Source organism: Pristiophorus japonicus, chromosome 15, assembly GCF_044704955.1.
Source record: "Pristiophorus japonicus isolate sPriJap1 chromosome 15, sPriJap1.hap1, whole genome shotgun sequence".
Classification (NCBI taxonomy): domain Eukaryota; kingdom Metazoa; phylum Chordata; class Chondrichthyes; family Pristiophoridae; genus Pristiophorus; species Pristiophorus japonicus.
The window spans coordinates 125,873,376-125,888,596 of NC_091991.1; the positions used below are offsets into that span (position 1 = coordinate 125,873,376).

At 46.8% G+C, this 15,221-nt stretch overlaps 1 protein-coding gene across 1 annotated transcript in view; it reads left to right on the forward strand.

Moving 5' to 3' along the window:
• LOC139225857 (coiled-coil domain-containing protein 154-like) overlaps positions 1-15,221 on the forward strand; it is a 194,915-nt gene that overhangs the window by 114,835 nt on the left and 64,859 nt on the right. The window contains exons 9-10 of the mRNA XM_070856711.1: positions 5,002-5,123; positions 11,903-12,029. Coding sequence (XP_070712812.1) covers positions 5,002-5,123; positions 11,903-12,029 — 249 coding nt within the window. The remainder of the gene's footprint in view (positions 1-5,001; positions 5,124-11,902; positions 12,030-15,221) is intronic.

Below are 15,221 nucleotides of genomic sequence, written 5' to 3' on the forward strand. Positions count from 1 at the left end.
GGCTTCCCCAAGTTTCAGGGTGCCCTTAACTGTACGCATATTGCCCTGCGAGCACCTTTACAGAAGTTTACTGAAACCGAAAGGGATTTCACTCCATGAATGTACAAATCGTCTGCGACCATACTCAGCGCATCATGGCAGTCAAACATCGCCGCTCATCATGGCAGCTCATCGGCGAGAGCATGCAGAAATCAAGCGGAGGCAGCGGAAAGAGCGTGTGGTAAACCTGTCCCACCCAGCCTTTCCCTCAACGACTATCTGTCCCACCTGTGACAGGGACTGTGGTTCTCGTATTGGACTGTTCAGCCCACTAAGGATTCATTTTAAGAGTGGAAGCAAGTCTTCCTCAATTCCGAGGGACTGCCTATGATGATGATGGCAGTCAATATCCAGGGAGCATCCATGATGCTTTCATCTTGCATGAGAGCAGTGTCTCATGCCCGTTCGAGCATCAACCACAAGGCTAGAGCTGGATGCTGGGGGACAAAGGTTACGACCTCGCCACCTGGCTCGTGACCCCTCAGACAGAAGCTGAGCATTGCCATAATGCGAGCCATATAGCCACACGCAACATTGTCGAACAGACAATTGGTCTGATGCCTGGACCACTCTGGAGGCTGCCTGCAATACTCCCCTCAACAGATCTCTGAGTTCATTGTGGTGTGCTGCATGCTACACAACGTAGCCATCATGAGAGGACAGAATTAGCCAATGAGGACTGCAGAGCCACCTCAGGAGAGAGGGGAGGACGAGGAGGAGGAGGAGTTCAAGGACGAGGAGCCTGGGGAGGAACCCATGCCATCCCCACCACAACCACAGGCTAGGCTCGTGCAGCTTTCGCCACTGCAAAAGCCTTACGTCAGCAGCTCATAATTCAATGCGTTGCTTGAAGAGTGACTGGCATGTTTGACCATTGCCTAACCACTCTATCCCACCATGTTGACTATTCACACTCTTATTCTGCTAATGAGACACTACACAGGAATTGTAGTGTATGGAGAAAGAGTCAGACTGAACACTGTTAGCTCAAAGTAAAGTGTGACTGTAGTCTTTTATTGCAGGTCTCCAGTGTGCCTCTCCAACCTGTGAAGTACTCTTAAATACCTGTGCTCCCAAGGGATTATGCGATCCCTTGGGACTCCGGGGAATGAGCCCTCTGGTGGCTGTACAGAGTATATACAAGACCAGATACATAACAGGAATGGTTAAGGTAAACAAAAGAATTTAATAAACATTGTAAACTTGTTAAACATAATTTTGAAACTTAAATAAAATTTGAACTTCAACAGAATTTGTAAATTTTTTAAACTTTTATAAAATAACAACATCAACAACAAATCAACAACCCCTGCACCCAACATCCGGCTCTCCCACGCGCCCCCTGCTCACCCTAACCCCCCCTCCCTCGCACCCTCCTCCCTCACATCATGACCCTACCCAAGTTGGCACCAATAGTTCGTGCAGCATGGTGCTAGGGTGCTGCTGTATTGGGGGGTGAGACAATGGAGATGCCATGTGTGGATCCATTGGAGAAGCTCGCGGTATGGAAGCCCCGGCTTCTGAGTGGCGAGCCTCTTGCTCAGTGTTGCCAGTCACAGGTGATGTGGCTCTGGGTGTGACACTGGGGACTGCAGTGTCACAAATGGAAGCCATCAATTGCGCGTGGGCATTGACAGCCTCACAAGTTTCTTGGGTCGCATGGACAATCTGCGACCCGATCTCGGTCATGTTCGCAGATAGTGTTGCGATGCTTGCAGGAATCCTACCCAATACCACTAGGAGCTGTTGGGTGAACTGGAAGCTCTCTCTGGACAGTCCCACTATGTCCAGGTGTGCGCCTGCCTGTCTGTCAGCAGACCGGCTTTGCCGACTCACCCTCCGGAGAGACGGCATATGGGATTCAACCCCGGGAGTGCGTTGCTGCATGCCACTAGTACTCAAGGCCTCGGACGGATGAAATCCCGAGAATGCTTTATTCTCGGACGAGGTGCTGTCCGGGTGAAAAAGAGATGTCGAGTGCATCTGCCCCCCCCCCCCCCTCCGGACCTCCACCAGAGTAGGCTGCTCCATCCACTCCTCTCCTTCAAGTTCCTCGTCCTCGCTCTCGTCCTTCGCCACCCCCCCCCCCCCAACATGACGGCCTGAGGTGGAGGCTTCCATTGAGGAATTTGGCACATGCGACTCCTCATCTGGAAATAGAAAGCAACAGACGAGTAGTTAGCAGGGGAGGGGGCAGGGTGACATGAGTAAGGTCACATAGCACAAGCTCAGTTGAAGGACCACCACTACTCCATTATATGTAGTCCAGAGACACTGCATGACATTGCCCCAACCCTAGTCCACAGACACTATATTACATTGCCCCAACCCAACCCGGAGAGTGTGCAGGACTTACCCTCACTATCAAATGGGGGGTGAGCATCCCCATGGGCAGTTGCCCTCCCTGAGGCCCGATCAGACCAGCCACTCTTTCCTCGAGATCTGTCAGAGGCATGGTTCTGGGTGGACCGCTGCCTGTCCGCCGCTGCTCCTGGCGGTTGTGGGACATCTTTCCCTGCAAAGATGACAATGGGAATGGTTACCAGAGGGCCCATGTGCTCTTGTGACACAAACACAAAGCCACCAAAGCACTTATACCATAGTGTGCATTTAATACATTATCATCATAAGAACATAAGAACTAGGAGCAGGAGTAGGCCGTACAGCCCCTCGAGCCTGCTCCACCATTTAATAAGATCATGGCTGATCTGATCATGGACTCAGCTCCACTTCCCAGCCCGCTCTCCATAACCCCTTATCCCCTTATCGTTTAAGAAACTGTCTATTTCTGTCTTAAATTTATTCAATGTCCCAGCTTTTACAGCTTTCTGAGGCAGCGAATTCCACAGGTTAACAACCCTCTGAGAGAAGAAATTTCTCCTCATCTCTGCTTTAAATGGGCGGCCTCTTATTCTAAGATCATGCCCTCTAGTCTCCCCATCAATGGAAACATCCTCTCTGCATCCACCTTGTCAAGCCCCCTCATAATCTTATACGTTTCGATAAGATCACCTCTCATCCTTCTGAACTCCAATGAGTAGAGGCCCAACCTATTCAACCTTTCCTCATAAGTCAACTCCCTCATGCCCGGAATCAACCTAGTGAACCTTCCCTGAACTGCCTCCAAAGCAAATATATCCTTTCGTAAATATGGAAACCAAAACTGCGCACAGTATTCCAGGTATGGCCTCACCAATACGTTATATAGCTGTAGCAAGATGTCCCTGCTTTTATACTCCATCCCCTTCGCAATAAAGGCCAAGATACCATTGGCCTTCCTGATCACTTGCTGTACCTGCATACTATCCTTTTGTGTTTCATGCACAAGTACCCCAGGTCCCGCTACACTGCGGCACTTTGCATTCTTCATTTAAATAATAACTTGCTCTTTGATTTTTTTTTGCCAAAGTGCATGACCTCACACTTTCCAATATTATACTCCATCTGCCAAATTTTTGCCCACTCACTTAGCCTGTCTATGTCCTTTTACAGATTTTGTGTGTCCGCCTCAAACATTGCTTTTCCTCCCATCTTTGAATCGTCAGCAAACTTGGCTATGTTACACTCAGTCCCTTCTTCCAAGTCGTTCATAGATGGTCCCTTGAACGAGAATGACTTGCTTTCCACCAGAGTTCACAGATGTTTCAATGAAGGACCCTATGATCCAGTCCTGAACTCCAATTGAAGGGGTGGAAGATGCCTGTGCGTGGATTTTTTTAATGTGTGGTGACCACACGGGTTCGACATAGCTAGGCCTTTATCCAGTGGCAAGAGTTGAACCAGGATGACTGGAGACCTGCTCTGCTGCATGGACCTAGTGCGCACACATATCGCGGTGTGGGCTGGCCCATCCTCTGTTTACTGGCCCCGAAAGTTGCACGTGGTTCTTGAGGAAGACATCGAAGTGCAGAAACATCTTTTAAGTTCTCAGAAAGCAGTCTTAATAATGTGTAAAGATCATTCATGGCAAATAAGGTGCAACATCAAGCCTACCTATACCAACAGCATGAGAACAAATAGTGTGTCAGATTTATAATTTAAGTAATGAATGAGCGCATCAATAAAAATATTACTCTAATGACCCTGCAAAGGTCATTAAAACCTCTTGCGGCACTGTGTGTGGGTCCTTCAGATGGCGTCTGATACGTCCTTACTATACAGTATAAATGCACACGAGGCCCATGCTTGAGAGAAGGTCAGTCTGTGACCTGTCCTTTATTTCTTAGCATTCAAGTGATGAAGGTGGGTGGAGCTTCCCCTTTTATACCTGAAGGTCCAAGTTAAGAGTGTCTCCCACCTAGTGGTCATTGTTCTCACAGTTTACAACTTAGGTCAGATTATACATGGGTTACAATGCTGGTTGAATACATGACAGCATCGATGTAGAAGACCTTCTTAGATATGCTGGTCCAAATTCTACGAAAAACCGCTGGAAGGGGTTTACTTGCACTCCTCCTGTTTAATTCCACCCATCTCTTTTCAGCAGCACTTTGCCTCACTGCTGAACTTTCTGGCTCACTGCCTGCTCCCATCTCCTTCCATCATGAATTAATTCTAAAAATGGCTGATTCAGCCCTGGGTGTACTATGCATATGCGGGCGCTCCCTGACATCTGACCAGAAGTGCGGGAAGAAAAAAAAATTGCAAAAGAGAAGATAAATTTGTGCATGCGCAGAAGCTCCAATTTTTTTTTTCCGCTCGCAAATTTCGGCTGCAGTGCACAAATTCAGTTGTGCAATGCCGGACTTATCGCTGTTGCTATAACGTTCTTGACTGCCGAATTTTGGGAGCTCTGGCAGTAACGGTAACCCAGCGGTAAAAAACACCTTTGGCCGCGATTATTGCCCAGAAATGGGCGAAATTGCTAAAACCCGAAATTCTAGCCCCAAAAGTTGCCATATTAGATTTATTTGTAACTTTTGAAAAACTTACTATTAAGTTAAAAATATGTTTTTCTTATAGCCAGGATCCAAAGTGCAGGAAGACTTCACGAAGATGGATGACGATCTTAAGAAGTTAGCATGCTCATTGGCCAATAAAATGAATTGGATAGAAAAAGTCCTCAAATCAGAAATACATGAACGGTTAGGAAACCTATTTTTCCCAAATTCCATCATTTTTAAAATTTTTATAATACCTATATATCAATAAAGTATGGGCTGAAATACATTTTCACAGTTACAATGACTCATTTTAGGGTAAGGGTGTAGGTTGAAATATTTCTGCTTTGGCCGTGGTGATTTGCAATTTTTTTTTACCTTAGAATATAGAATGATAGAAACATACAGCAGAGAGGAAAGCCATTCAGCTCATCGTGCCTGTGCTGGCTCACTGAAAGATTAACAATTAGTCCCATTCGCCTTCTCTTTCCCCACAGCCCTGCAAAGTTTTCCTTTTTAAGTAGAGCTCCAATTCCCTTTTGAAAGCTACTATTGAATCTGCTTCCACCAGCCTTTCTGTCATTTCCGCTCAACAACTCCCTGAGCAAAAAGATTTCTTCTTATCTCCCTCTGATTTTTTTGCCAATTATTTTAAATCTGTGTCCTCTGGTTTCTCTCTATCAAAACCCCTCATACTTTTGAACACCTCTATTAAATCGCCCATTAACCTTCTCTGTTCTAAGGAGAAAATCCCAGCTTTCTAGTCTCCAGATAACTGAAACACCTCATCCCTTGTACTATTCTGGTAAATAACCACTGCACCCTCTTCAAAGCCCTGACATTTTTCTTGTAGCGTGATAAAATGGTGATAAAAGTTTAAAAAGGTTTTTAACCAAGATGTATTGAATGTTTTGCTTGTAATTTGCTTTTTGCAGGTTGAAATATATATGCTGAGAACGTTCCAATTCCTGAAAGTTCAGTTGGTGAGGAAGCAAAAATGTTTGGGAGTGGGAAAGACTTAGGGGTGGAAATTCGTTTGGAGGCTAATTAGGGCACCAATGGTGGTGGGATGGTAAATTTTGCGGCAGGAAATTGTTGCGCCTGCAGCCTAAAATTCAGTAGCTGGGCCCTGGGTGTGGAGCGGAGCGCTTAGGATGGCGTTCCACACCTGTCTTAGGGCGCTAGGCCGACTGAGTAACTGAGAATCCATTGCTAAAGAGCTGGCCTCAGAGCGCTCTAAAAGAGGCTTCCCTGGAAAAAAAATCACCCCAAAAAATCACAAAAAACATTCCCAATACCTTGCTCATCCCACGTAAAGATAACTGGCAAAAATCAAAAAAAAAAACAATCACACTTACCTTATGCAGTCATTCCTTCCCTCACCGCCATTGGAACAGTTCGGACCGCCCACTTTCCCAGGCGGTCTCACTACGGGGCGCTATGGTCACTACAGGGTCAGCACGAAACAAAAATCATTGCGCTGTTGAAAGCGGGGGAGATGCACACCAGCTCGACGCCCCTGGCTGGTACTGGTCAGCGCCGCCTGCACTGGTACACTGAATGTGCCGAGCGGCGTGAACGTCGGTGCTCATGGCGCCAACCTCTTTAGAGCCTCTGTTACGACCCTTTCCAGGGGCACTAAGCAACTAAATTTAAACCCCATAAAGTTTTCGTTAAATCCCATAAGTCGGAATCTGAGATATGGGTGAACCACACAGACATGATGGTACACAGGTTTATGCGATGTTGAAAAGTTCTGTATTTACACACACATCTGAAACGACAATTAAATATAGCATATTGCGGAATGTGTCGCTACCACTTTTGGAAATTTGACTGGAAAGAATGTATGTATGAAGGTGCAAGGAATTTGGACCAAGAAATTTATTGATGCTGCGCCCATTTTGCAAAGGTAAAACATTTATGAAAGGGAAATCATGCTTGACAAATCTTCTAGAATTTTTTGAGGATGTAATTAGTAGAGTGGACAAGGGAGAACCAGTGGATGTGGTGTACTTGGACTTTCAAAAGGCTTTTGACAAGGTCCCACACAAGAGATTAAAGCACATGGTATTGGGGGTAATGTATTGCCGTGGATAGAGAACTGGTTGGCAGACAGGAAGCAAAGAGTAGGAATAAATGGGTTCTTTTCAGTGACTAGTGGGGTGGCATAAGGTTCAGTGCTGGGACCCCAACTATTTACAATATACATTAATGATTTAGACGAAGGAATTGAATGTAATATCTCCAAGTTTGCAGATGACAGTAAGCTGGGTGGCAGTGTGAGCTGTGAGGAAGATGCTAAGAGGCTGCAGGGTGACTTGGACAGGTTAGGTGAGTAGGCAAATGCATGGCAGATGCAGTATAATGTAGATAAATGTGAGGTTATCCACTTTGGTGGTAAAAACAGGAAGGCAGAATATTATCTGAATGGTGACAGATTAGGAAAAGGGGAGGTGCAACGAGACCTGGGTGTAATGGTACATCAGTCATTGAAAGTTGGCATGCAGGTACAGCAGGCGGTGAAGAAGGCAAATGGCATGTTGGCCTTCATAACTAGGGGATTTGAGTATAGGAGCAGGGAGGTCTTACTGTAGTTGTACAGGGCCTTGGTGAGGCCACACCTGGAATATTGTGTACAATTTTGGTCTCCTAATCTGAGGAAGGGCATTCTTGCAATTGAGGGAGTACAGCGAAGGTTCACCAGACAGATTCCCGGGATGACAGGACTGACATATGAAGAAAGACTGGATCTAGTAGGCTTACATTCACTGGAATTTAGAAGGATGAGAGGGGATCTCATAGAAACATATAAAATTCTGACGGGACTGGACAGGTTAGATGCAGGAAGAATGCTCCCAATGTTGGGGAAGTCCAGAACCAGGGATCACAATTTGAGGATAAGGGGTAAGCCATTTAGGACTGAGATGAGGAGAAAATTCTTCACTCAAAGAATTGTGAACCTGTGAAATTCTCTACCACAGAAAGTTGTTGAGGCCAGTTCATTAGATATATTCAAAAGGGAGTAAGATGTGGCCCTTACAGCGAAAGGGATCAAGGGGTATGGAGAGAAAGCAGGAAAGCGGTACTGAGGTGAATGATCAGCCATGATCTTATTGAATGATGGTGCAGGCTCGAAGGGCCGAATGGACTGCTCCTGCACCTATTTTCTATGTTTCTGTGTTTTTGTGTTTCTATCTGCCTAAGCGTTCAATATGGCGGGTGGCACGGCGCTCTCATTCCACGCTGCAAGTGTGGCGCTAACAGGCAGCAAGGACCCTTAAAAAGTAAAATTTAAAGGGCGCATCCACTACATACAGATTAGTTGCTGTATGATAGGCTGCTGGTTAACTTCTGACCATTTCTTTTCTCACTTCAACAACTGAATTCTGACTTCTGCTAAGAAGCTTTTGCTGTTGCTGTACTGCTTTTGTCTGCCTTCAAAACCGTTTCACTGTTGTTTGGGGTGCTCTGGTAGGTCTGCCTTTGGGGCTGGAGGATGAAGGGGAGCAGTCAGGAAGACCGGAGAGAGCAGGAACAGCTGAGAGATGATGGAGGAGGAAGGCACTGCGGAGGAGACCATACCTACAACTGTCTTCAAGGAGCATCTCTCCTACCTTAACTTCACTGAGGAGCAATATGTCAGGCACCTTCGCTTAACAACAGAGGCTATGTCGCATGTTGCAGTCACAACTCAAATCTCCAATCAGAGCATGGACAGCAACGCCTGTGGCTGTCACGGTCATCGTGGCCCTTAACTTTTATAAAAACAGGCTCCTTCAGGCTGAAGCAGGTGACATCTTCCATTTGCTATTCACCATTGTATTAGGGAGGTCTCTATGCCAGGAGGAACATTTACACCTCTTTTCCAATACTTTGCCTGCATTGAAGACTTTCCCAGGATGTAAGGTACCATAGACTGCGCCCACATTGCCTGGTGTGCCTCCCATCACCATCCTGGCAATTTTCTGACTAGAAAGCGATTCCACTCCAACATCCAGCTTTTTGCGACCACAGGCAGCACATCATTCAAGTCTCTACCCAATTGCCTGGCAGCGGTCATTCATTCTGCACCAGACCTCTGTGCTGCCTTTAGTCCAATCAAGGCACAGACTGGCTACTGGGCAATAAGGGCTAGCTCTTTCAGACCTGCCTCGAGATCCCTATCAGAAGCCCAAGCACAGCTGCTGAGATGGCCTACAATGAGAGCTATTTTGTCATCAGAAATGTAATCGAGCAGACAGTCTGAATGCTTAAGCAGCACCTCGGCTGCCTGGACCTGGCCCAACATCTTCCACTGCTGGAGAAAGTGGCCTCTGATACAGCAGGCCATCCTCATTAAATTCTTTGGTTTGCATTGCTTTGAAATGTACAGTACTCGAGGAATATGAAATGCATTTTGTCAAACAGAACAACAGTGTGCCATTAGTGGCAGATACGGGTTCTGTAGAGCATTCGTGTTGATGACAGCAATAAATAATACTAAATTTCTCGAGTTCTTGCTCATCTGCCAGTTTTTGTAGTCACCTTTGCTATTTTTTGTTTTAGTATAATTGATCACATGATTAAGAGCCAAGTAGAGTCTGAAATGATTTTAGAGTAGAAATGGTTGGGAACATCATGGGGCTCAACTTTCCACTTTGCTGACTATCGCCCAAAAAATGGGCGATGTTCCAGCCTGAATGGTGTGTCAGCCTTCATGATTGCTGGAACATCACCCATCTTTTGGATCGCGACTTTCGGCTCAGCGATAGCCCAGTGATGTGAGGTGGGCCCAGTGATGTGAGATGGGCCCAGTGATGTGAGGTGGGCCCAGTGATGTGAGATGGGCCCAGTGATGTGAGATGATGTGAGATGGGCCCAGTGATGTGAGATGATGTGAGATGGGCCCAGTGATGTGAGATGGGCCCAGTGATGTGAGATGGGCCCAGTGATGTGAGATGTGAGATGGGCCCAGTGATGTGAGATGATGTGAGATGGGCCCAGTGATGTGAGATGATGTGAGATGGGCCCAGTGATGTGAGATGGGCCCAGTGATGTGAGATGAGCCCAGTGATGTGAGATGGGCCCAGTGATGTGAGATGGGCCCAGTGATGTGAGATGTGAGATGGGCCCAGTGATGTGAGATGATGTGAGATGTGAGATGATGTGAGATGGGCCCAGTGATGTGAGATGGGCCCAGTGATGTGAGATGATGTGAGGTGGGCCCAGTGATGTGAGATGGGCCCAGTGATGTGAGATGATGTGAGATGGGCCCAGTGATGTGAGGTGGGCCCAGTGATGTGAGATGGGCCCAGTGATGTGAGGTGGGCCCAGTGATGTGAGATGGGCCCAGTGATGTGAGATGGACCCAGTGATGTGAGATGATGTGAGATGGGCCCAGTGATGTGAGATGGGCCCAGTGATGTGAGATGGGCCCAGTGATGTGAGATGATGTGAGATGGGCCCAGTGATGTGAGATGGGCCCAGTGATGTGAAATGGTCCCAGTGATGTGAAGGCAAAGCTTCCCTAGCAATGGCCATCTGCGCATGCATTTTTTTTTTGGTAAACAGGTTTTCCCGCGTTTCGGGAGGTCGGGGTTATTCACACATGCGCAGAAGGCAAAGGGAGGGGGAGGAGAGAGAGAGAGGAAATGGAAAGGAGAGCAGGAAAGAGAAAAAGAAAGAGAGAGAAAGAAAGAGGGAGAAAGATGTCTGACAGTTGTGGTCGACAACGAGTTGCACATTTAGGGAGTGGAATCCCTTTCGGTTAAGAAACATCTCTGCATTCTATAAAGGTGCTTTCAGGGCGATGTGCATGCAGTCTATTGCTCCCTGCACCTTGGGCAAGTTTGCTATTCTCGAGAAACCCAAAGCCCTCCCGGTCTGTGCCTCCCTGGTCATGGGGAAGCTTATAAAGTCCATCCTGCGAGCATAAAGGGTTTCAGTCACCTGTCGAATGGAGCAGTGTGTGACGTGCTGAGAGATACCACAGATGTCGCCAGCTGAAGCCTGAAAGGAGCCAAATGCGTAAAAGGATCGTGCCGCAGTAACCTTTACCTCAACGGGTAGTGCGGTCCTGACGGGCTGCAGATCCCCCTTGATGAGCTGGCATATCTCATTGATGATCTCCTTTCAGAAGTGCAGCCTCCTAAGGCACGTGTTATCAGAAAAGTTGATGTAAGATTGCTTTTCCCTGTAAGTTTGTCGGCTGTACGGTCTCCTCCTCCGCCCCCATATTAGTCTGTGACTTCTTCGATTGGCCCCTTCACTAAACCCTTCACTTAACTCAACCTCAGACGCCAGCAATTGAGCAGTTACAAGTAATGGTAGAGAAGCTACAGGCCCCATTACTATCACCATTATCACTATCACTATTGTTATAAATGCCCTTTGTACTAAAATAAAAATAAATATAAATATAAGTATAACTGTGAATGGATCTACCAGTAAACGACCCTTAAATACTTCACAAATTATAAGCCCCTTGTTTAAGCAGCCTCCTCTCTTCCTCCGACATTCAAAATGACGTCCGTAGGGCCGCGTTCTGTGAAAAAGGCCAGGGAAAAGCAGCTTTTCTCCAGCAAGTAATCAGCCCGGCAACGTGTGGGCGATGTGCCGAAAGTTATGCTGGGCGATGTGTGGGTGATCACCTCAGCAATCATCTCGCTGATGTGAGCAGAAAGTTGGGCGATCAATTTTCCGGCGATGTTCCGGCCCAACTCTGCTCTTTTGATAGCAGGCCTTTTTGGGCAATATATGGGCACTAGCCCAATGATGTGAGGTGGAAAGTCTAGCCCGTGGTATTTTTTTTTAGCAGCTATTCAATTAATGTTCGGTATAGATCGTATTTGGCAATGAATTAATTTTGTCAATATCAATCTGCAGTAATTTGGTCAATGCTGACTTTCAGATGAGAAATTAAGCATTCTGCAGAAGATATGGAATATATAACAAGCTGCTTTTTCATGCAAAATGAACTTAATATACCTTTCTCGTAACAGAGATAAACAAGAGACCCAACTTGAAAACAAAATGGATGATTTACATGAACGTGTGAGTCTTGCTTTAGTAACTCTTCAGGAAGCATTAGGCGCCTTGCAAGAAGACTTTATTAATGAGATGAAAAAGGTAAGGGTTTTTAACAAGCTTCATATAACATTCATTTGCAGATATTATAATATAAATTTATTAATGAGAAATTTAGCACTCTCTTATTTTATCGTGTTAGTTGAATTTTAGTTAAGGTACAAGTGAAAAACACATTAATTAGAAGAAGTTTGCATTTTTCCCTTAATTTTCTCCCTTTTTCTACTCTTCCATCCATTCATCCTGGATATACTGACTATTGCAGGGGTACAGTTCAGTGGGTGCCAGCAGCCCTCTGGTTCTTCATTAGCATATCTAGACAATGTGTCTATTTGACTGTGAAGGCAACAGATTTGAGCCCAATCTTTTTCTCACATACATCCACATGCATCGTGGTATTTTCAAACAGGTCAGTGGATAGTAATCAGAAATGGGACTATTCCCCTCCTCAACTGAAGGCTGCGGAGGGCACTAGGTTCCCCTGCTGTTGCCCTGGCCAAAATCAGCACAGACTGGCAATTGAACCTGGCACCCCCTGGTCTGCATGGTTTAGTGCTACACCTTCAGTGCCTATGTCTACAAGGACAGACAAGGAAACTGTTTTGTTACTACTTGTAGTTTTATAAAGTGTTTTTCTTGCATCATCAATTGAAATGTCCCACTGAAATCTACTTAGTCCCAGTCAGTTTTGGCTCTTGGTTTCAAAATCTGCATTCATCATTGCAGCTTGTTCCTAGTGACTAACTTACATGACAACTAACTTGCTGTATTTCAATATATTTTTCAAAAAGCGCAAAGCCTGCTCTAAGCTAAGTCTTAAGGTTCAACATCACTAGTTTATTCACTGCCAAACCATTCCAACTTCTGTGATGTCAAAATTCTGTCCCTTCAGGCTTACAGAAACATTGGCTAGAATTTTCCAGGGGGTCAGCGGGCGGTATCAGTGGCAGATCAGGTGGGGAATTAGCATTTTTGACAGTGGGTCAGGACCCCGCTGTCAACCCGCCGCAACGTGCCTTTCCCACAGGCGCCTGTGTGATATTAGATCCAACCCCACCCGCAGAGACGGGTGATCCAATTAAACTAATTATTGGGTTGATAACAGACCCCTAATAATGCTTCTAACCATACCAATTCACGGGGTCAACGCTGCTCGGGGACCATGTCTGTCAACCTGAGGCGGGGGGTGGGGGTGAGTCTGATCACGTGGGTGGGAGGGGCAGTGTCCAATCGCAGGGAGGGAAGGCGGTTAGCTGGGAGGAAGCAATCCTGCTCCTCCTGTCCCATAAGCAGTGCTGGAAATGCACGCACTTATTTCGCACAGCAGTCCTCACCTCCCTTTAGCTGCCAGGTTTCCCGAGGTCTGGCAACTTGGATGCCAGTGTTAAATTTAAAATGGAGCTAAAATTTAAATGAGCAACCCGCCTCCTGGGAGTGGGTTGGTTGCCCACCTCCATTAAAAATGGAAGTGGGCGGGTTTGAGGCGCATTGGGATCAAGTTTGAGGTTTAAAAAAAATGTTTGCATCTCACCTAACCCAAACCCACCTGTTTTTTGGACTTAAAATTCACCTCCTAGGGCTGGAAATTCACCTGCCTTTACCCCCCCCCCCCCGCCCAGTCTTTACCCCCACTTTCTTCTTCCCGTTACCCTTATCCCTACCCGCATTGGGACCAAGACGATGTGCAGCATGGCACATCGAACGCTCCTGCTGTTGGGGAATCGACAATGGCAGCGCCATGTGCGAGGGTACTGGGGAAGCTCGGAGTGTGGAAGACCCGGCTTCAGAGTTGGAAGTAATTAATTCCTCCCAAAGTTCAGGTGCTGTCGGCCTGAGTGGTCTGACACTGTGGGGTGCAGTGCCAAATGCCGAGACCATCAATTGCCACATGGCATCGAGGGACTCGGTGTTTCGCGCACCTCCGCGATCAGCGGCGTCATGTCCTCCGATTGATGTGCGGATTGTGCGGCGATGTTCCCGGCTATGCCACCCATGGCCTGGAGGAGCTCTCGACCTACGTCGACGCTCGCTCTAGACAGTCCCACCATGTCCAGGTCGACATCTGCCTGTCATGGAGCATACCTGCCTTGCCGGATCAACCTCCGCAGATTCAGCATACGCGCTTGAACACTCGGTATGCGCTGCTGCACAACGCTTGATCCCGCTACTTTCTCTGGGCGAACCTGTTGTGTATGCAATAACTCAATAGACTGAATACTGTAAACTCTGAACAGGTACAAAGCTGGCTCTACTTTATTAGGGCCCAAAGTGATTACATTACAAAATGGCTGGCCTTTTATACCTGGGCCCCACACACGTGCGCACAGCCCAATGATCGCCGACAGTGGTGCCACCTGGTGGCTAGTAAACACAAGCATACATACATGACAACCCAAGAAAGATGGATTCTGACAAGGAAGAGGTGGCCGCAGCTAAAATTTCCAGCCCTGAATAACCTCCTCTCCCTGCTCCACCACCTCCTGCACTTCTAACATCTCCCCCGCCACAACAGCTTGTAGAGGGTCATCCGGGCATGCCTCTTCTTTCTCTAACTCCTCTTCTCCTGAAAACCAATAATGCCTAACGGAGGAGGAGGCTCCTGTGAGGGCCTGGACAGCATGCGACTCCTGTGCAATTAGAAAACAAAATATGAGTAGTTAGCAGCAGGGGAAGTGTCAGGGTGGCTTGAGTACACTCACATAGCTCAGGCTTATCTAGAGGACCACCACTACTGCATTATATGTCGCCGAGAGACAATACATGAAATTAACCTAAACCAAATGGACAGAAACTGCATGACATTACATTTCATGACCTCAGCATTACATTATATTGACATTATATTGACATAACATTAAATTACATGACCGCAACACAGCCCGGGGATTATGCAGGACTTACCCTCCGCTGTTACAGGATCGTCACCACCATGGGTAGCCGTACGATTGTGGGCACCCAGGTCATTCAACTCTTAAGTTTGGTGGGCCTGCACCCTTGTGCCACTGCTCTGCCCGATTGTTCGATGTTGTCTTCTGCAAAAATGACCATAGCAATATTTAACCTAATTGCCCATCTACTCTTACGGAACACACAGATAGACATCCCCAATTAGCCATCCCCAATCCTTTCTTCAATGTCCCATTAATGTACCATTAAGCTGCACGTGGTCCATGATGATCACATATAAATACAAGATCTCACAAAGCCATCGTAGTAAGATCGTTCATGGCAAAT